We start from the raw sequence: 24,183 nt of genomic DNA on the forward strand, positions 1-24,183 counted from the left end.
CATTGCTGTCTAATGAATGATATGTGAACACTTTCACACATGTTGGCTTGTAAGGTAAACTTTGTATGAATATATAATTCTGTGATCTTTTGCTACTTATCCAATACATCAAAGTCAAAAAAGCCCCGAAATATTTTGAAAGGAAAACCCAGAATGGATTTCCATTGTTTGTGAAAGATACCTCTTATGCATTCAGGAAAATTTATGTTTGCATTCTTAATAGATCTCCTTTAAACCATATTTACACTTCCTTGACTTTGAATGGTCCCTGTTAGTGTATAAAGGACAAAACATAAGTGCGAGTGCATATAGGAGCACTCAGATATCCTTCCTCCCTCCAATTAAGTTTAATTTACTCATGACTTTAGTGTATCTATATATGCTGTTTTACAATTTAAAGAAAATTATTTTTATGTAGTAGGACAGTGAGAAGGCAGATATTCAGTTAAGGGTCATTCTACATAAATAATATTATCTTAATTTGAGGGGAATGTTTTTCCTTTTGAAATATATATATATTTTTTCTCTTGAGACTTAATTTGTCTCTAATTTCCAACATGAATTTAAGGCTTATCTAATTCTTTGTGAAGAGTTTACTGCTTTCAAGATATCTCTAATATTTACAGCTGACAGACTATGAATAGTAAAGGAGAAATAATTTCATATCTCTGTAAGTGAGGCAACTATTCTCTTTAATAAAGCATTGTAAAAATTTTAATTATTAAATAATTATTAATTTACAATGATTTTTATCATGTTTTGCAGAGTGAAATATAACTATATGTTGAAAAAGGAAAAAATACTTTTAAGCAGAAATAATATTCTATTGATTGGAAAATGAAGAACACTTGATTTCATTGAAATAAAGTTAGAAAGTTAAATGGTAGGAAAGGAAATTACTTTACAAAATTCCACTATTTATGGAAACATTTCAACTTCATTATTTTGTAAACCACAAAGGAAATTTCTGTCTTATTAGCATAGTGTTTATCTGAGTGCTTTTATCTGATTGCTCATTTTTTGGTTGGGATTAGTCAAGACTTCTAGAAATTATTAAAGCAAGTACAACTGCACTTTTGTTTATGACTCTCCTCTTTAGAAGGATATAAGATTTACTCTTCAATGTGGTGATTTTCAGATATTTATTAAATATTATGGTTTAATCATTAATTTATTACAAAAATGAAAATTTTGTGTTGTCGGCCAGAATACTGAGATACCTGATAGTGCAGCTTATTATTATTCCAATTAAATATATTGTGCTTCTTCAGGAAATATGGCATCATGTTCTCCAAAACGCACATGCAGAAAATCATTCTAATATATTTTGTCTAGAAGATGGATATAAATTCTGTTCCTCAGTACTGAGTTATGATTTACCTGAAGTCACCTTGTTGACCATTTAGAGAACCAATTTTCATTCAACAATATTTATGGAGCCATGTTGTATGCAAAGCCAGTTTTTAAAGGCTATGGATGATAGGTAGGGTAGAGAGAAATCAGATTTCTGAGCTATGATAATAGAAATATTTACAAAAGGCCGTTATTACATTAAAATTTCAAATGTAAAAAGAAGGAACGATCATATCAATATATTACATATAAATGCTAGCTTCATTTATTTTACATTAAAATGGGTAAACCATGAGACACAATGTTTTTACACCATAATTTTAGTTACTCTTTTTACATATATATGACATAGAAAATAAACATGATTTTTAAAAACATACCTGTCTCCCTGCTTTCCACCACTTTTGGGATTCACAAAAACTAAAAGTGGATGAGTACCAGGAACAGGAGTGATCTAGAAGAAAAGTTGGATGTATGGACGAATTATTCTCATTATATATGAAGAGGACCCCTCGTTATTTCTAAGTCATGAAGTATCAATAAGCAAATTCAAGAATATGGCTCTTTTGTTCTGTAATGCAGATAGATAGCCAATGATAGATATATTTAGTAACTCAATTAAACCCTGTGCTTTGACTATATATATATATCAACAGGAATATCCACTCCACAAAGAGGTAGGATCTAGCTAGATATAGGGCACAGGGAAGGAAGCTATGAAGAGGGAAAAAGTTCGAATAGCTATGAGATGAAAACATAGGGTACAATTTGCGGAACAGTGAGTAAACAAGCCAGAATAAGGCAGAAGATAGTTGGGAAAAAGATTAGGAGAAAAGAAAAAGGTCAAATTGTAGAGATCCCTGCTTTAAAGAGGACCCCAACTTTAGAGCTTTGTGGCATGTGTGGAATCCATCTTCCCAACGACTTGTGAGTAAGATCGTTTGAGGCCCTTTTCAACCTAAGAGCCTGTCTCTACACAATGTTTCCTCCATGCTTTCTTTCCTTGCCCAGGAAGTAGAGTTAATCAAGTCTATTTGCTAAACCAGAGTCCATTAAATTGACTATGTACCTACTATATGCCACTCACTGCTTTCATCACTACTCATTTCTCAGTTGAACAAGAAAAAGCGCCTGTCTTAGTGGAGCATATATTCTAGTGGAGAAACAGACAATAAACAAGCAAACAAGCAAACATATTTAGTAGTGAATCATGCCATGAAGAGAAATAAATCAGGTAAGGAGATAGCACTTTATTGGTGGGGAGTATGGTCGTTTTTGGTAGGGCGCTAAAGGAGAACTCTTGTATTTTACATGACTTCAATGTGAAGAGGTAAACTCTTAAATAAAAATATTTCTATTCAATATACCCCTAGAAAACTCTCATCTAAATACAATTTGACAAAACAATTATTTTAGTAGCAAAAGTATGCAACTAAAGGAGCCCTCTAAATATTAAGTTGAAAAGTTTTAGGTCAATTTACTTTTTGAAAGTAGATTCACGCTGTTCTTTATTGCTGTGTTATTTCTCCCCTCGAAAGTATCCTTAAATATTTAATGAGACAATTAAAAACAATCATTTCACTATATCATGTCCTTCTTTCCTGTTTAAACAATATAAGTTAAAATGTTTTACTAACATATTTTCCTCCGATTCTGAAGTGAAAAGGCATTTTTCTAATGAGTACAGGCACCGGGAAAATGTTAAAATCTTCATATTGTCTATAAGAGGAGGTTAGGTAAGATATTCTTAATTTTTCTCCTCTTATCCAACTTGTTCTCATTGTAATCTACCGTGTCTGTCTCTGTTTTACTTTCGTTTGAAAAGAGGGCATGGGTTCTTTGTTCCTGATTTTTCTCTAATTCAGTTGGGAGATGAGATGGATGAGCTGGATGTGCAGTAACTTCCCAGTACTTCTCCCCTGAACCAAATGTGCTCAATCAATTGTATAGAAAAAGTGCCAACTAGGTTAAGCCATTGTGCTACTGGCTTGCACATGTGCCCTTCTCCCCTCTATTAAAAACTAAAATGAAGAAACACTAAAACACACCTTTATCTGAAGACTAGTATTCAATTTTCTTTATTTCTCATCCTATTATAAAATCAGATAGAACTCCTAAAGTTTTCACATGCAAAAAGTAATGCTAACAGACATGGATTTTAGTTGATTTTTGCACTTAACTTGAATTGTTACTTATTATTTTTAAACATAGGTGACAATCTCAAAGTAAAGGTCAGTACCATGCTACATAACCTCATGTTCTAAGTTGCACATTATTATGTACAAATAAATATCCCACTAGAATAGATTACAGTCTGTAAAGGATCTCAAAATACAAAAATCTAGATCTTATTTTTAGAGGTGGTTAAATGGATAAATAGATCAAATGGATTAGAAAAATAGAAGAGAATTTAGATAAAGTAAGAATTTAGAAGAATGATGATACTCTACAAGAGACAAAAGTCAAATAAAATGGAAATACAGGAATAACAAAATCAGCAAGGAATCTTTTCCTCACATATCCCCTTATCACAAATTAGGCTTATAAAATAAGACTATATAAAATAAAACATTAGAAACTTTAGATATTAATTTGTAAGTTATCAGGCACTGTGGAACAATATCCCTTTGATAATGATGTTAACAGATAAAACACCTGACTTAATGTAACCTACATTTAAGAGGTGATATGTGATTAAACATCAGCACCACTAAGACTCTGGTGTTAAGGGATCATTTACTGGTGTTATACTAGAAATGTTAAGGTTCCAGGCAAATCTGGCATCTTTTTCAACCCTCATTCAAAAAGCTTTAAAATTCTGCTAAACTTTGTTACTATAAAAAGAAGGCCAATCCAGCAGAGTAGATTTGGGTGCCAGGAGACCAAAGACAGAGTTCTTACATTTGAGAGCCAAAGACCTGCAGTGCTGCATAGCCATTTTCAAGTCTGACAAGTTAAAAATAAACAGCTATCATGTTCACTAATAGTCCTGAAATAAGAAGCAACATCTTAGTGGAAGAGACTGCGATTGTCACTTAATTCTCATATTCCTTTTCATCCTTAGTAAAAGAACCCTGGGCAAAGGCTAATTTTGAAGATTGCCCCCTCCTTTCGCACCTGTGGCTTGGAAGCTATTGCTACCGATGGTAAAATTTATATATACTTCTTCCAAAGAACTTTAAGAAGTTGTAACTTTTAAGTTATAACTTTTAAGAATTCAAATAAATATTCCAAGTAGAAAAAAATGTGTCTATGTTTTGTCTGATTACATATAATTGGAAGCTGTTATGGACTGAATTGTGTCTCCTCAAATTCATATGTTGAAGCCCAATGTGACGGTATTTGGAGATGGGGCCTTTGGGCGGCAATTAAGGTTAGATGAGGTCATGAGGGTAAGAGCTTCGTGATGGGATTAGTACCCTTATAACAAGAGGGAGATAGGTCTCTCTCTCTCTCTGTGCACAGACAAAGACAAGGTCATGTGAGCATACAGTGAGATGGCAGCCACCTACAAGCCAAGAGAAGAGGCCTCAGAATGAAATCTACCTTGCCAGCACCTTGACCTTGAACTTTCCAGACTCCAGAACTGTGAGAAATAAATGTCTCTTGTTTTAGCCACCCAGTCTATGGTATTTTGTTATAGCAGCCCAAGCTGAATAATACAGAAGTATCATATGGAAACTCAGGATATGCTGTTTAAAAAAGAAGAGTGAGGGGGCTGGCCCAGTGGCGCAATTGGTTAAGTGTGCGTGCTCTGCTGCGGTGGCCCGAGGTTCGCCAGTTTGGATCCCAGGGGCGCACCAACGCACCGCTTGTCAAGCTATGCTGTGGCAGCATCCCATATAAATTGGAGGAAGAGGGGCACGGATGTTAGCCCAGGGCCAGTCTTCCTCAGCAAAAAAAAAAGAGGGGGATTCGCAGATGTTAGCACAGGGCTCATCTTCCTCACAAAAAAAAAGAAGAAGAAGAAGAATGAGAGCTTCTAGTCACTTTCCTCCTGATGCCAGCAAGGAATTTGACATCATGAGGACCGGTAGCCATCTTTGATCATGAGGTGACCTTGAAGATGCCACAGATGGAGGGTGGGAAAGATAGTACCAGTCCTGATGAAAATATGGAGCTGTTTCATTAGCCCTACTTCTGGAGATCTTACTTCTGGACTTCATTTACAGGAGACAAAAGTTTATGGCTATTTTGTCTAAACCACTTTTACGTTTCGTTTGTTCCTTGTTTTCTTTGTTTCTCTGTTAAATGTTGAAGAACCTAATTGTAATTGATATGAAAGATAAGATCCATAGGTGCACAGAATTGAATACAGATTGAACCAGGCATAGAAACTTATTTGTCATCAAACCTGTAATCTACTTAAAGGAATTTAAGTAGATTAAAGGAATACAAAGTTTTCTTAGTTTCTGAAACTCGGTATATCTGATTTGGATGAATAAAGTTTTATGTAAATTTCTTACAATAATTTTTTTATTTTACTGTGATATTTTTATTTTTATACTTTGAAACAATTTCAAATTTACGGAAAAGTTGCAAACATTGTACAAACATACTTTTTTTTCCTGAACCATTTGAAAGTAAGTTGCCAAAACGATGCTCCATCACTTCCATTTACTGCCAAAATAATTAAATTAACATGATTCTGGACTAGCTTCTTTTGTTATAAAAGCCATTATACTGGTGAAATATGAATGGGATCTGAGGATTAGATAGCACTAATGTATCAATTTTATATTCAAGTTCACTAATTCTCTTTTGAACTGTATCTAATATAGTCTTTAACTTAACAAATTTTGAGTTTTTACTTTCATATCATATTCTGAAATAAGATGTACACTCAGTTATTTTGAAAACTGATTTATTGCCATCCTGAAATACTGTACGGTTTTTTTAGAGATTTTGGTGGGATAGGAGGGGAAAGGCAAAAATGTGAATATATAAAAAATTCTGTTAGCCTAAAACTGTTTGTTCTTGGAAGTAAATACTTATACAGTACTTGCAATAATTTTAAGTGGAATAGTATACAAAGCAGATGAAAGGCAAGTTGCTTTGAGTGACGTGTGCAAGAACCCTGAGCCTCTTCTCAGCCTCCCATCACCCTCCATTGTGCCTGAGGCATCTCTGCGGAGCCCTGGGCTTCTCAAAACAGTTTCTAAGAAACTTTGGGATAGGGTAGTACAATATAACCAAGAAAATGTTAATAATGGGAGAAAGTGTTCAAGGAAGATTTTACAGCATCTTCGGTACCTGAAATCTTGAAGAATGGTTACAAATTAGGTGTGGAGGGCATTCCAAAAGGAGAAAGTTCATACTGGATTCTCCACTATAGAAAATAGAGCCAAACACGTGAAATCTTATTTAATTACATAAATGAGAAGTTTCACATAGTAAATATTAAAGATCATGACTTCAGAGTCAGTCCGGTTTGAGATCCCAGTTCAACGACTCCTCTCTGTATATGCTCTCTCCCTCAATGATCTCATTTCATCTGACAGTTTGAAGTGTCATCAATATGCCTTTCACTTCCAAATTCGTATCTGTCCTTTCCCTTGAATTCTAGATGTACATATCTGCCTGCCTACTTGACATCTCCATTTGAGTGTCTAACAGCATCAGAATTTCTTGCCAAAGCTTATTCACCCAGACCCTTCTCCATCTCACTCAATGGCAATTCCATCATTCCAGCTGCATGGGACAAACATTTTGGAGGTCTCTGGCTCCTCATGTCCTCATGAGGCCTAATCTAGCCATCTTAAAATTGTAGACAACTCCAACTTTCAGCCCTGACACTTCTTGTCTTATTCAGCTCCTTTTTTTCCATATCATTTATAATCTAGCACATTATATGTATGGAGACAGGGACTCAGTTTAAAGGTTGTTTTAATACTCAAACTATAGAGTAATAATTCTGGATTTAAAGAGGGAGTTAAAATGATAATGAAGAGCTCATTATGAGAGACTCAACAGGCTTGAGGATAGCAAAGTGGGCAAGGAACATGCACACACATCAAACAAAGAAAGGGAATTAATTTTAGAGATACATGCAGTTGTGTATAGTGCATATGTGTATGTATAGTTTACAGTCTTGGTGATGATAAGAATGAGATATTGTAAATAAGAAAGACAATAGCGATTGGGAGAAGAGTAGTGGTGGGGGACAACACCAGTTCAGTGTTAGATATTTTAGTATAAAGGTCTCCCTTTTGTTCTTGTTAATACAAGAGTATGACAAACTAGAATTTTCAGATCTCAAGTGACCCTTTTATTTGGAAATTTTTCTCAAAGAATAATTAGGGACAAGCTATCTTCAGCTTAATATGGTTTAAACAATAGTTCTGTTTTTCTACTAATTTGTTCACAGGTGGATAGTCATCTGTATTTTTACACTTCTTGCATGTTAAGAAATTGTACTTTCAATTACATTTGATCATATGTATTAAGTGTAAACCTATGGTGTGAGCAATGACAGAGATAGAGTGCCCAACCACCTCTATTTGAAGTCCCCTAGGACTCAGGTTAATTAATGAGACTCATCCTAAGGTTATACATGATCTATTACTTCCTCTAATTAGAAATAATAATCCTGATCATTATGCTGGTTAGCTGGAAAGAAGTAAGATGAATGTGCTTAACTATGATTAATAGTCTTCCTTAAGCAGTGTAGATCTCTTCTGTCACTGAATTATATGCAAACTGGGCTGCAACTCAATGCTTTTCCATGATATATATTTTTTAAAACTCACAGAAAAAAATAATTTTCTGGAAGATCTTTTTAACTTTCCTGATAAAGAATAACCATTTTATTATTTTTAAATTGATTACCATAACAAAAAATTACTTACTTTTCCATTTTGCCTTAAATAGCTACCCAAGAATTTATTCTTCTACTTTTTTTAACATTTTCTCCAAATATATGAATACCTATATGTATCATATTTTAGGCCATTCTGCCAAGGTGAAACAGACTGTTGCACATGAAAATTTAAAATTCAAAAAGTTATGATGATGATGATTACAGTATTTATTTACTGCTATTTTATAAGGGCTGATGTCTACACTTTGTTACTCACGATTTTACCTAACACTTTTATATGCCAAAGAAAGTAATGAAAGTTATCTGGTTAGAGAGATGAAACACATCCACAGAGGAAGTTTCATCTATTGTTTTTAACGCGAATAATTTAGTTGTAATAAGATTGAATATTTTAGATTCTTTTTAAATTAAAAAAGTACAACTTATATTGCTATGTCAATTTAAAGCATTTAAAACACTCTGCATGCACTATTTAATTTTGCTTTTGATGTCTGGGTAAAGTCAGGTATGATTATTTAAATCTTAGGAAACTGAGACCAGAGAAGTTATAATTCTAGTGCATACCTGATTTTTATTTCAAAATTTGCAACAATATAAAGGTACATGGAAGAACAAGGTAGTCAGAAATTAGCATTTATATACCTTTTAAAATTTGTTAACCAGGAAGACAGGGTGTCTTAGGAGTAAAACACATAAATTCTGACTCAGATGGTCCTCGTTCAAACCTTGGCTTTACCACGGACTAATTGTGAAGCCTTAGGAATAAGTTAATCCTGAACATCAATATGCTCATTTTGAAAGTGGTAATAACAATAATGATATTTATCATACATTTATCAAGAAAATTAAGAATTAATATTTATCTCATATGTTTATTGAGAGAATCCATTTAATTAATATGCATAAAATATTATCATAGTGCCTAGATTATACTATTTAACAAATAATGCATGTTTCCCTTCCATGTTTAGAAGTATGTGCCTACCATACATGAAAAATACTTGAATTTTAAAATTAGGTTTCCCTTTCGTTATTTTCATTGCAGGAATCCAGAGTTATTAAAGAGTTAGACTAACCTACATTGGCAATTGAAATGTTAAATTTACAAATGTTGATTATTTTTTATTAAAAATTTTATAGGATCACAAATTTTTTTGCTATCAAAATTGTGGGTAGATTTCATATTTGGGACTTTCAATGAGACTGCCAAACACACAGATATGACTTCCAAAAAGCGTAGATCCTGATTTCCTCGTTCAATAATTAACTTCTGTACTCTCTAACCAATGTAATAATTTTATCATTCACAATTTCCTCACTTTATACTTGAGTTTAATAATTTGTAAAAGTTTTTCATTCACAATGCGTTTTAGTAGATCAAAACGAAGAAGTAACCTGGTTATCAATATTTAAGCAATTATTAAATTTTCAATCAGATAGTCAAAACAATAAAGAAGCAAGCATCTAGGCAACTACTGTATGCTCTGAACTGTGCTTGCAAACTGGGGAATATAAAAGACACAATCCACAGTATCACAGATAAAATAATAAATGAAAAAAGAAGACATAAAGTCATATATATTGAATGCAAGTGTGTGATATGATATATCTTAGTGGGATAAGTGGTTGGTAAATTTTCCTGGAGAATGAAACTTGAAGCCTATACTTAAGGAAAGGAATTGGAAATTGGAAGACAGAAACATATAGGTAGGAAAACAAAAAAAATGAACTCCACAATTTCATAGATTAAGCCAACTTCATTGATTGCTTTCAAGTTGGAGTGAGAAAGAGAGGAAAATAAACATAATACATTCAATCTATAGGCTGTCTTAAAATGCAGATGGAAAGAAATTTTATTCTTGATGTCATAGATCCTAGGGATAATTTAGAGGTTTTAAAGTACTAAAAACATGATTTTGAGCTATCTCTGTTTACTTAAACTAAAAATATATATGGGGTTTCAATTTTGGCTTAAAACTTTGGATGATATGGATAAATTATAATAGAGTCTTCATTTTTATTATTTATTTAGAAACAAAAGTATCCACACAAGTAGAGTTCATTTTATTCTTTCCTAAAGACATTTTTCGCCACCAAAGTGACTCTTCCAAATATAAATAATATATATGGAAAAAGTATACTTGTAAATAAATAATACATATGTATATAATAAATGTGTATATTTACTAATAATTTGCAAAAACATCACACTGACAAAAGATCTCTTATGAATTTGAGTCTAAATGGCGATATCATAAATGATTAATCTAATCAGAATGTCACTCTGTCAGTCAACTACAAAACTGACATCGTGATAAATTAATAAAGATCTTTCTGAAGTTGTCTACTGAGCTAATCTGCACATTAAATAAATGTGCTGATAGCTGGACATATGCCCCTGTCGGAGCACAGAAGTAACAAACATGAAAGCTATGAACATTTGAATTAAAAAACTCATACCTGTAGGCCCTGTCCATCCACAGTGACGGAATTGGCTCTCTGCATTTTGTTCTTGTCGATCACTTTGTTTGGCTGCTGGGAATCACCCCTTTCTTTTTTCACTGTTGCTTGTCTTTCCTGTAAGTAAAAACCTTTTATAAAAATGTTGAATTGTTTTACTAAAAAGGCAACATATAGAAGAGTTTCACAGCTATAAACTTGGGCCCAATTTCCTAATTTAGAGTTCCTAGTGAGTAATATGAAAGCTGTTGCTTTCAACTGGCTCAATATATATGATAGATGCATGATCAAAATATCAGTTACAGAAAGGATGTGAAAGAAAACCCAATTGTATTATCCCTGTGTGCCCAATTATGTATGACTCTATCAAAAATTATTAAGAACCACTAATGCTAATTATTTTCATAAACAATGGTACAGATAACTAATATAGATTTATAATTTAAAGGATTTGGTACTGAGCACTAAAAACAATGCTTATAAATACATGCAATATTGAAAATGAATACATGATGGACCTTTAAGCTACTATTTATATCGAGGATGGCATAAAACTTAAAACTCACACTCTATCCCAACTAATTGCTTTGTTCACCATAATGGAAAAATTTCTCATAGCCATCTGCTCCTGTTTCTATTTCCTCTCCTCTCACTCTCTCTTCAACCCAACTCAATAAACTTTTATCACCATTAATCCATCAAGTCAGTGTTTATTAAAATCACCAATGACCTTCTCATTGTCACATCAACTGATCAGTATTCATCTTCTCAACTTTTAAGCAGCATTTGACAGAATTGATGTCTTGCTTCCTCTTGAAAACTTGCCTCACTGGGTTTCCAGACACTCCTTTCTCTTCACTCTCTTCTTACTTTACTAACTGCTCCCTCATAGTCTCTTTTGTTGGTTTCTCCTCTGGCGTTGGCAATCCAGAACACTTGACCTCTCCCTTGGACCTCTCATCTTCACTATCTGCACTCACTCCCTAGGTAACTTCATTTAATCCCGAGACTTTCAATTTCAATTTTAAGATGAAGACTTCTAAATTTACACTCCCTGTCGAGATTTCTCCCTTGAATCTTACTTAACTCCTATACACAAATGCCCTTTATATCTCTCCACATGAGTGTCTAAAATGCATTTCAATCCTAAAATGTCCAAAACTAATTTTTAAAAATTTTATGCCTACCCCTCCTGAAAATAAATCCCAGACTGGATGATTACTCACCACCTCCATCACTAGGGGGTTTAAGCCACCATTATCTTATTTGCCTGAATTATTGTAACCATCACCTCACAGATCAATCTGTTTCCATCTTTGTCTCCCTACAGTCAATTCTCTATACAACAGCCACACTCATCCCTTTTTACTCCACTTCAGCTACACCCACCTCCTCGTTGTTCCTTGATCACAATAATCATGCTCTTAATTCACGGCTCTTGGAATCACCTGCAATCTGCTGGAAAGCTCTTTTCTCTATATATTTTGGGCTCGCTCCTCTCTTACTTCAAGTTTCTGGTCAAATATCAGACAGGATTCTCTATTCTCTTTAGCTTCCTTTATATAACTATATATATATATATATATATATATATATATATATATATATATATATATATATATATATAGTTGTTGTTGTTGTTAGTGCTGTGGATTCTATTCCGATACATAGTGACCCTGTGTAGAGCAGAGCAGAATTCTGCCCAGTCTTTTTATGCCATCCTCTCACCTTCCAGCGCTATATCAGACCATGCTCCGATGCTATTCATAGGGTTTTCATCACCCATATTTTCAGAAGTGAGTGGCCTGGTCTTTCTTCCTGGTCTGTTTTAATCTAGAAGCTCCACTGAAACCTGTCTACCATGGGTGACCCTGCTGGTATTTGAGATACCAGTGGCATAGCTTTCCGCAGCACAGCAACACACAGTCGTCCACAGTATGAAAACCAACAGATGGGTGGTGTGGTTCCCTGACTGGGAAACGAACCTGGGCCATGACTATGAGAGCACCAAATCTTAACTACTATACTATATATATATATATAAAATATATAATTTATTACAATCTAAAATGTTATCTGTTTAATTCATTTAATGCTGGTCTTCCCCTACTTTAATCAAAGCTCCATAAGAGAAAGGACTTTGTTTGCCTCACTGTTCTACCTCGGATCCTAAATCAGTGCCTGACAAAAGTCAGAATAAATGAATGGAGAAATAAATGAACCAACATTAAAAAAAAACAAAATTTTTGAAGTACCTGAAGCATTGTGTTGAGAAGGATTCTTGGGCCATTTCTAGGTGTGAAAAATTGTCCTGGTCAATTAAACGTCTGTCATGTGTGCTTAAATGCTTGCATGCCACATATTTTCTATTGCTTATTCAGATATATATTTCCTAGTCCTTATATTTGCTTTTTAGAGTATCACTTCAATTTCTGTAATTTAGGAAAATATTTTAAGTGGACTTAAAAGTAAAGCTCTTTTTAAATATTTTAGGATTGGATAGATCAGAAAACTTCTCAGACAAAAATAAATGCTAATCAGTATAGTCCATTTACCTTGCAATTTCATGTGCAAAAACACTGAATATATTTTTTGTGTGGCTGAAAATGGCTGGTGTAATAGGATTTCTCTAATTCATATTCTTTGTAAAATAATGTACTTTCATATAAGCATAATTTCTGGCAAAAAAATGATATTTTTAAAGATAGATCATCTTTCTAAGCTTGCAAATTATAATTTTGTCCATAGATACTTAAGGGTATAATGCATAGAAAGAGTAAATTACAGGGTTAGGTTTGGAATCAGAAAGCCTGAGTTGAATCCCATCTCTGCTACTTAAACATTATGTAACCTTAGAGAACTTACTCTTATTCAAAATAGAGATATTAATACCTAGTTCTCAGAGTTGTGTAAGGTTTAATAGAAAATGTGTAAAGTTCTAACATTGGGCCTATATTAGAGTATGTACTCAATAAATTAAAGTTATTATGAATAATGTAAAATAGATGTGCTCTTCCCATTAGGGTGCCCATTAATTATTACCATTATGCAAAGTGTCTGTTATATTTCCAAATGCATATATATGAAAAAATTCCACTAGTTACATTATGCATATGTTTAAATAAGTAAAGCTCAATATTTATTTCTGAAAATCCATAGCTTGTGTTGAGTTCAAAATATAATAGTGTTGGTGAGTATGGGAATAATTTCTTTCTGTTTTCTTACATGCAGATAAACAAACTATGATAATAATATCCTATAAAAATCTACAACGTGAAAGATATACCTTATCTTATATACCTTATATTCTGCCATATAATCCAGCAATTGTTATTTAGCATTTAATTCCTAAAATGCTTAGGTTACAAGAATTAAATAAAATTTAAGTTTCTTAGTCACTTTGGAACTGGGTATTTGTGACCAGACTCTTTACATATGTAATTCTGGAAATTTAAGAACATAAATATATATCTGTAAAGAACTACCAAATAATGTACTACCAGTACTTTATTCTTGGCTGTGTGTGTAGCTGGGGAACTTCCTGTGTGGGAAGAATCTCCAGCTAGCAGATAGCAGTTGATTAAGTGGCTTCATCTCTCTCCAGGGAGTCATCGCTCTGAGTAAATTGTGGAGTACACTAAACAAATGCTTTATAGTAACTATTGTAAAATATAAAAACAAATTTTAAAGCCCTAAATTGAGTTTTCAATTGATAAAGTTTTATTTTTGAAATCTAGAATTATAAGAGGTATATAACAAGTTAAGAAAATGCTCAGTGTGTGTCTGTTTGTGAATTTCATTACGTAATATAGATAATACTAAACCTAACATTTTTTAAACACACACACACCAAGAAAACCAAGTGGCTTCTTTGTTTGAGGGAAATATGCTTAGTGGGTGGAATTTGTGGAATTAATCAAGTCTAAACATTTAAAAACAGGAGAGACTCATAAGCATTTAATATTTCCCATGGTTTTCTTTTTATTATACTCGTTTGTTTTATGTTTATTTTCAAATTGTATAGAAGTCTCTCTGAGATAATTCACTATATTTTATTTAAGCAGGATAAGTGAACAAGAGGGTAGTAGGATACTTTTTTCCTATTTCCACTGAGAAAAATCTTTCCTATTCCATATAAGGCACAGGAAAGAGGAAACAATTGTATCCTTGAAAAATCTGCTGCCTACAAAAATTTCACTAGCCTGTTTTGGGGATTAATTAACCCTGACTGGCAGAGCTCTATTATGACATTTAAGAGTTACTTCCAATGTTGAAGGTACTGGAAAGTTTCAGGAGGAGCTCGCTAACCTTATTTTGCATCATTATTCAGGATAAAATTGCTCTCTGATAATAGAGGTCGGTGCTCATCACTTCACCTTCAGTTCTTTTTTAAGTTTTTGGGCTCAAAATCACAGAATAATTTACTTTGTTATAATTAAGGCAAATTTTGTTCTGCCAGATAAATTATCCCAGGTATAAAAAGAGTTTGAAAATTATTGCTTTAATCAATAGAAATTACTCAAACACCGAAAGAGCTATGCTAACTAAAAAAAAAAAAAAATGAAAGAATATAGAACCTTTAACTACAAAATATAAACTGCAGTTATTGATATTTCAGCATTTTCAAATATCAACCATTTGCTGCATTTGCTGTGCAGCAAACACTTTAAATATAGAATTCAATGTTTTCTGATCCGTAGACTCTCCAAGTAGCACAACAGTTCTTCACTGGGAAATATATTGTATTAAAATTCCAAAAGAATGATCATCCTCATAAACACGGAAGAAAAGCTGAAAAGACCATTCACAGAAAACAGAAAGATGAAATAAATGAAATAAAAAGAGCTCACTTTAAATACATGCTCCAAAAAAAAATCTTTTTCTCTATCATGCTGATTCTCAGAGGTGGAGACTTTCTACGTTGCTGAAAACTGCTTTCACAAAAGGGATGTTGACTACAATACTTAAGCCTGCTGTTATCGATCACTCACAAACTACAAGCAGCAAGTGATGATTACTTCAAGCACAGGGTTTTCTTCTTTTTGTCCAATCTCAGCACGAGAGACAGGCTACAGCAAAGCACCTCGAGAGGTACCAAGCCACAATGGGGTGCTGGGTTGGGGGGGTGCTTTGCTGCCTGTGGCATCCTTCAGTGGAATCCTGGAACCTGCTGTCTCTGCTGCTTCACCACTTGCCTGAATGGAGACTTAGCCCTTTCTGCCACTGCGGCTAGGCTACAAGAATTTCCCAGAAACTCTAGAATTTTAACCCAAGATAACACTTGGATAGTCACAATATAAAAGATCTCCCTGACGCAGAAGTGTCACTATATTCATGTGGGCTTATAAGGGGTACAAGCTCCAAGAAAACAACTTACTGACACCTGCAAGCTGCACCTTTAATTAATGTGACCTTATTGTGGGATTTGAACATTTTCCTGCTGAGAGAAGCTAATTCATTTCAGAAATGACAAAAGCTCTAAATCTACTAGGAATCCTTGGGAGTTGTAGTAAAACTTACTTTTACTGAGTAGCAAAGTAACGTTGATTTTTAAAAAATATTTTATAAAGTTTTAAACATAAATATAATAAACGACATAAAGATTTCCATTTCTTTTTAATTTAGTTAAATAAGTACTTATTAAAAAACAAAAACAAAAATTGCTTTGGGCAAAGGCAAAAGTATGGGCTTGGGGGCCGAATTCCAGCTTTGTTTTTCTTATTTGCTGTGGGAACTTGGGCAAGCTATTTACTATCTCTAAGTATAGTTTAATTCATCTATAAAATGAGAAAGTTAATAGAGTAATAAATTGAGAAAATGTATATAAAGTTACCAGCATAAAATAGACAGTAAATGACAGTAATTTTTAAAATATAAAAAAAGAATATTGTTTTTTTTTTATCATTAAGTTTAACACAGGTATGCTGCTTAGATCATAGTAGTTAAACATGGGTGTTACGAAGAAGTATTTTATTTACTTTATAGCACTGTATTTGTACACTAAGTCACCATACCTGGGATAATTGTTTTCGTGATCTGGATGGGCTCTTTCATGGTAGATGGGAGGCAGCAAATTAGAGAGAATGAAATCTAGTCTTAAATACGTGGAGATGCCACCCCCTCCTAAACATGAAGAAACAATTTGTGACTTGATCCACAAGTCCTGGTTCACACATTACACATCATGTGCATATTTTCTCTTAGGATACTTTCATACTGGATGTAAATCCTTGTAAGATTTCTCTTCAAGAATCTTGATTCGAGGAAATAAAATCTAAAAATGAGAAGGCCCGTGTCAAAATCATTTAATTTGGGCTGTGCACTAGCATACGGCAGTGCTGTTATAAAATTGTGTGTGTGTGTTTACGTACTTCAATTTTTCTCACCCACCATGCCCTTTGCATGATAAGCCAAAGGTTAAAAGCAAGGAGGCAGCTCTCTTGTATGTTCACACTCATCATCTCTTTCTACCAGTTGAGTTAAATGATCAACACAGTGATTTCTATGTAGTCCCCAGTCTGTTTATGCCAGTTCCAAGCAAATTTAATCTTGTTATAGTAACTGTGTAATTTAGTTATTACTCAAACCATTCAATTGTGAGTGTAAAATACCCTGTTTCCATGAAAAATAACTTGCATGCTTTGGAAACACACAATAATAGAAGGTGGGGGGGGTGTGTGTGTCTGTGTGTGTGTGTATAGCAGCAGTCAAGTTGGGTTTGGACACTACAACTGTAAAAGCTTTGAGAATTAATAATAAAAATTGAGAAGTTTTTTTACACTCAAATTCCTTCACAGATGTCTTTGAGTTTTTATTGTACTTAAAAACAACTGAAGCTGAGTCTCATGGGTGATAAGATGGTGATATATGCAAGAAAAGCTATATGCCGTTTCCAAATGGTAGATTTGTCCTCATAGAAAAGCCCTTGATCCTATGTCAAAAGTGTAGTCAGTGAACATACATTTACATATTTTAAGTAAAATGTTTGAGGTACATATATATCTTTCTGTAAGTTCCTTCACATACACTTTAACCACATTTTCAATTAAGCAATGAGCAATTGTTCCTGATGGTGGAACATATGGCTTCTTGTCCGTGTGTGTGTGTGTGTGTGTGTGTCTATGTGTATTCACACACTCACTCATGTATATATCCATACATGGGCTTAAGGAAATCTTTGGAACAGCGTAGCTAAAAAAACTTACATAATGATTTCAGAGGATAGTGGAAAGTTTAAGTTAATATAAACCAAATATCTTGTCAGAAAAAAAAAAGGCAGTGTAGGAAGAGACTTTTAAAAAAGATTTTTTTTGACAGATGAAAAAAGCATATTATGAAAACAATAATTTTGATCTATGGATTCAATCTACATGATACAAATGATATAGTTGAATATGGGAGACATTTGGAAATTAACAAGTCTAAAAAGAAAACTTCAAATCTCCAATACAGTGCCTCTATCCACTTGATGGGCTGTGCTAGGGGCAAAAATAAACTCAAGGATGTGAACATATAAAATTAATTTTATTACACTTAAATGATTAAATGATAAACTTTCCTAATACCTTTGTCACTTAAGTGTGTACTTCGATATCTCTATTTTATAATAATTATGATGATAATGATATCAACTGACATAGGATATAAAATGTTTAATATTTCTCTTAGACTATAAACATTATATTTCAAGCATATCTCCAAGTATATTTTAAAGTATATCTCTGGTTATGAAATAAATTTTAATAATTCTAACGAGGCTGTTTATACTTAGAAAACTGTTTTTAGGGGACAGGGTAGAGATGTTATTACATCTTTGTGAAATTATGTTATCCTCTAAATAAACTTATGTAGTATTCATATATTATAAATAATACTTTTTCTAAGCAAGCAGATTCCAATTATAATTTTAAGAAAAACAATACCATTTGGGCATATCCTTTAGAGATAGTAACAGTTGAACAGGATATTGTCACAGAACAATGTGGACGCTTTGCTTCATTAATCCAAAGATAAAGCTAACAGGGAAAATAAATGTTGTGGCAATGCTTACATTTATTTTCAAAATAAAAGTCATTTGTTTTGCGACTCTTATTCCAATGACTTTCCATACAACATCGTATGCTAAAAGGTGAACACAGATGCACTCTTTTTAAAGCGACGGGCACTTCAGAGTGAGCCAGAGGTTCTCAACCTGCTGTCACTGAAAGCTACATTTCAATGGCTTAAAGGATTGAATTGTTCTGGGTCTTCTGCAAGGTATCTACATTTTAAATTGACAAGTAGGAATGATGCTATTCTTATACACTGGTCAAAACCAGTGTTTTTATTCTGTATACTTTGTTTCAACTTCTTGTTTTCCTAATGCTTGTTACAAATGTAGATTAGAAAAGCTTCAGGTCTACCCCATCATGAAAATATAAAGATCCCCAGTTCTAAATATCAGAAAATGAGAAAAAATAAAATATGCAAATTAATATTAGTGGATCCCCGAGACAGCTCAAAATGTTCTTTATAACAATATGAGATGTATAACGACCTGTAATTGCAAATGTGAAAACCTCTTTTGCTTACGCACCTCAGGGACTGAAACTCCTGAAGTGGGCAGAGTCTGCTGAAAAAGAGAAGTTCATATTAAAACTGAAAGAAAAAGGCAAACTGAAAACAAATATCAATGAAGGATCTTATACCACTATTCTCCTGTGAAATAAATGAATATGACATGCAATTCTTTGTCATACTTTTTCTGCTTACTTTCATTAAATAAATGAATATCTTTTAACAAAATACACAACACTCTAATGCAGAGTGGGTTAGATTCTGGAATTACTTATTTGCTTCCACCCAAAGGAGACTGATCAACATCCTTAGCCAGCTTCACAGACCTCTCCACTACAACATTGACGTATTACATTTGTATTTTGGAATAAGAGCTCATCTCCGTGTTCCATTATCCTTCCTTAACCATTTCTACTAATTTTTTGAGTTGCCTATTTACCCAGCCCACTTTTCCATTTTCCAGTCCAACTCTCAGTCTTTCCTAAAAATACTCAGTGTCTTTTTGATGTAGACATAGCTTATGGTGTTGATTTTATTTTGTGATATTCTGGAAATGAGAAAAAAAAGTCCCATTAGTATTAAGAAAAAAATAAAATATAATTAAATACGTAGCAAGATTTTACTTGAGAGAATTAAAAAAAAAAGAAGTGAAATACACTGAAGCCGGTCTTCATGACAGTGTCTCTTAAATTATCCACCACCCCTCCTTTTCTGAGTCACATTGGGAATGTTTTTTTTTTTTCCTGGCAAGAAATAGAGAAAAGGTTATCGAATTCCAAAAGCCTTTGTCGTGAGTGACTTAGAACAAATTTGGAAGAACTGCTGAAAAATCACGCACACAATACTTTAGAAAGGTTTTCCATGGTGGAGGGTGGCGGGGAGCAGTAAAGTTGAATGGGAAGCTAGGAGTTCTTAGACGTTTGTGTGTCTCTGAAAAGGAGGGAGTGGTGAGTATATCCCAGTTTCTTCCCCAGGACCAAGCTACGTGAAGTGGACTCTGGGTGGATCCCCAAGATGGGCCTGAAAAATCTGAGAGCACAAGTATTAGCTTAATCCTTACCCAGTATAACTCCAGGAAGGCAGCGACAACCAAAAGAATAAATAGCTGCATCTACGGTAAATGAGGCCTCAGATGTCTTCACAGCTGCTCAGTTTAGGTGTGGACTAGAAGCATTCAATGCACCCAAAAATGGAACAGAAGGAGAAGGGGTCTAGGGCAGCCCTAGAGAATATTAAGGCGTTCAGGAATACAACTCTATTTAGAAGATATTTCCATAATATAAGTAAAAAATACTGCAGCTGCAAATTTTTAGTCAAAAGAAGTCAGGAAGTCTGGGAGGATGAACTCAGATTAACTATCTCATTGACAGGATAACCATACGGAAGTAACTGCTGTTGTCTCTCAGCTGGATTGACAACAGGTTTAGTAGAACTTTTGTTGAAAGCCTCATGATTTCAATAATATTCTTGACTTGTGAGTTCAAGTCAGTCTACATAACACCTGGGGCAATGGGTGGTAGGGGAAATGTTTGTGTTAGCTTCAATTTGAACCAGCTCAAAGCTTTTTGTCAGCCTTACTATTTTTCTTCCTCAGCTCTTGGTTGAAGCTCAGAATTGAATAAACATGTTAAGATATGAATGTAGTCCTTCAATCTTTATTATAACGTAGCAATGCTTGCTCTCCCTTGAATCCAGAGTAAGTGACTTATCCTATGATTCTTTATCCTGTCATATGCCATGGACGAAGAAAAGTCCCAGAGTCTCTCAGGGAACCAAACTAAGATGCTTATCAACCAGCCTCCAGGGCATGAGTCACAGATGTCTTCTACCTTGGGAAGAGTCTACCTTGGGAAGAGTCTATGCTCATTGTACATATGTCTGTACAGAGCAAGACAACAGAAAGCCCAGTGAAAAGATGATAGTTGTCAAAATGGTTCAGAACAACAAAGTGCAAGGCAAGAATCTCAAATAGATCCTGTCCACCCCACCTCTACCACCACTGGAAAAAAAAAAAAAAAGCTGTAAAAGACATTTTTGAAATAATTGTGGGCATTTGAATATAGAAAGGATAATGGCTGATATTATGAAATTATTGTTAATATCCTTAGGTATAATAACAGTATTATAATTGTATAGAAAATTGTCCTTAATCTTAGAAGATGCCTGCTGAAGTATTTAGAGATGTAGTGTCATACTACCTGCAGTTTGCATTCAAAAGTTTCAACTTAATAAAATATATATTACGTGGGTGCTTTGTTGTAAATATGTATATACATGCATATATACAGTCATATATATATTATACATATATATATAAAATGATGGCAAAATAATAACAATTACTGAATATAGGTTGGGATATACTGGATATATGTGGCCTGATGCCACAAAAAGCAAAGAGTAGGCCAAGTTGGGTAATAAAAATTCCATTTTAAGGCATCCCCTCAAAAAAAGAATCTGTGGGATGAAATTGAACACTGGCTGCCGCTTAGCTACCACTTGTGTAGAGAATTGGTAATTCATGGCTATTCATGTTTGCAGCTTTCTTCTTTCTCAGGGCAGTGGGGATTTGGATTATCTACTGAGAGAGAATGAGGTTTGCAGAGAGGTTGTGAGACGAAGACAGTAAGAAAATAGCAGAGATTTTGGCACTGCTTCTCTGAAAATGGGAAAGCATTTGACTAAGGATGAATAACAGGATCAAGCAAAGTTGAGGGCTCAGCTGGAGCTAGAAGTTATAAAGATGTACAAGAGAAAGCCACCAGCTCTGAGAACTTTCTCCAGCAACACTCAGACGTCTGAGAGCAACACCAGAAATTCACTCCAAGAATAAAGGTGATGAAACAACATATATATATAAGCTCACTTACAATCAAGATGTGTAGGCAAAGAGTGTATATTAAAATAACATGTCCATCAGTAGCTTATCCCTGAGATATAATAAGAAAACCACCGTATCTAGGTAAAAAGAGACGAATTGACTTGTTAGAAAACAAATTCAGATATTATATTACTACGTTTTTACTCTTATGTGTACGATTTTTTAAATATCGAGGATGAGCAGAGCAAATGTTTTAGTTTTTTGAAAATTATCATGAGTGTATGATTCTAAATTTAATATATTTTTAATCAGAATTAATACAGGAACTGTATATTTGTATTTAATCAAATGTGAGGTGTGACTACAGAGGAATGTGATTGATTTTATTTAATCAGTATCATTTTCATATTAAATAGAATACACAGTACAGATAATTAGTTTAAAAGATGCATTTGCCTTCAGGGCACTTATTAAGTTCAACCTAATATCAAAGAATTTTTAAAAATCCTATTATTCTAAAGTATTGAGATATCTCTTGTCTTCATATTTTCTAACATGTAATCATTTTAAATTGACAATTTAATCCAAATTGTCATAGGACAAAGAAAAATCTTTGGTGGAGAGATTATTGGAGGTTTGACTTAGTTAAAAATATAATAAGAGCATAGTACTCACATTAAAAGGGTCATCAGTTATTTCAAGACTAAAGTAAAATTAACAGAATTATAACTTATACCTATATAAGAATGTTCCTATTTTTGAAAAATTTCTTTCATGTCTATTGTCTCATTTAATCCTCCCACTAAATCAAGATATTCCATTTCTTAGACTGAGAAACTGAAAGATTAGATGACTAGCTCAAGAAAATAAAGTAAGTGACAGAATCCAAATATATTGCTTCTTTGTCCCAAGCTCCATTTATTCAAACAACAGCAGGTTCAACAAGAAATTTTTTTAAAAGACATTCTTTTTAGCCATAACGCTATTTTTGTGTGTGTGAGGAAAATTCACCCTGAGCTAACATCTCTTGCCAATTTTTTTTTTTTTTTTTTTTTTTGCTTGAGGAAGATTATCCCTGAGCTAATATCTGTGCCAATCTTCTTCTATTTTTATTTGTGGGTTGCCGCCACAGCATGGCTGCCACAGCATGGCCATCCCCGCGCCTGGGATCCCAACCCGTGAACCTGGGATGCCCAAGCAGAGGGCAGTGAACTTAACCACTACGCTGTGGGTCCAGCCCCCATATCTCTAAGTGATTTGGAAATCAAATTATTTTAAAATGTTGATGAACACCACAAAGTATTTAGAAACCACAATGTATATCTGTTATGCCTGAAAGAACTGACTTGAATATCAATATGGATTAATCTAACATCATAACTTCAGTGCAGTGGTAAATTAAAGTATCCAAATAAAGCTATTTTAAATAGCTTCTTTTCCTTACACACAATTGGATATCTCTGGCATCAAAAAAGAAGTGAGAGACAGAGAGAAAAGCATGTTTGGGAAAAGAATAATAGTCATCCTAAAATGATACACTGCCTCAGCCTAAGGGGGGAACCTGTTCTTCTCTCATACATGATATAAACAAATAAATAAAATAAAATGTATCAACAGCATCTTCAGGGTATAGAAATTAAACATGTTTGATTTCCATGAATTTTATTTTCACATTCCAGCATCATAATTTGTTTAACCTTTTATGATTTTGCAGATCCTTATGTGTGGACATTCACACATAAGAACACAATACAAATTTTAAAAAGCAAGTGAGATCCAAATAATTTTTATACTGCTCTTTATTAACATCTTTAATCAAAGACGATTTCAACGTATGGCAACTATGTCAACTGGAAGAATCATTAATTGTTTTTCTTTTCCAGTGACACTTTGACATATCTAATTAAAATGTCACTATCAAAAATAAAATATTTTAGAAGACACATATATTATAATCTTATCCAGGATCCCTTACCTACACACTTCTCACTTGAGCCAGATTTTTAAGCTTGTACCAACATAAGTTTAATGGTAAAAATAGTTTTAAGTGAGATGATTTCACTACCCTTATAATTATAATCGCTTACAAAAATATTCTATTCTCACTCTTGTAAATGTGATCGTTTATGCATATTTGCAGAGTTTTGTTCCGGAGATATTGAAGAGAAGGGAG

At 33.6% G+C, this 24,183-nt stretch overlaps 1 protein-coding gene across 7 annotated transcripts in view; it reads right to left on the reverse strand.

Annotated features, from left to right (window-relative positions):
- DGKB (diacylglycerol kinase beta) overlaps positions 1-24,183 on the reverse strand; it is a 700,672-nt gene that overhangs the window by 440,367 nt on the left and 236,122 nt on the right. For 5 of the 7 annotated variants that reach the window (XM_087426742.1, XM_087426631.1, XM_087426683.1 and 2 more), the window contains 3 exons: positions 19,209-19,244; positions 10,634-10,750; positions 1,734-1,807 (listed from right to left, as the gene is read on the reverse strand). In XM_087426742.1, coding sequence (XP_087282868.1) covers positions 1,734-1,807; positions 10,634-10,750; positions 19,209-19,244 — 227 coding nt within the window. The remainder of the gene's footprint in view (positions 1-1,733; positions 1,808-10,633; positions 10,751-19,208; positions 19,245-24,183) is intronic. The other 2 variants (XM_087426797.1, XM_087426849.1) reach the window with 2 other exon arrangements.

Source organism: Ceratotherium simum, chromosome 1, assembly GCF_057802395.1.
Source record: "Ceratotherium simum simum isolate JZ-2026a chromosome 1, ASM5780239v1, whole genome shotgun sequence".
Taxonomy (NCBI): domain Eukaryota; kingdom Metazoa; phylum Chordata; class Mammalia; order Perissodactyla; family Rhinocerotidae; genus Ceratotherium; species Ceratotherium simum.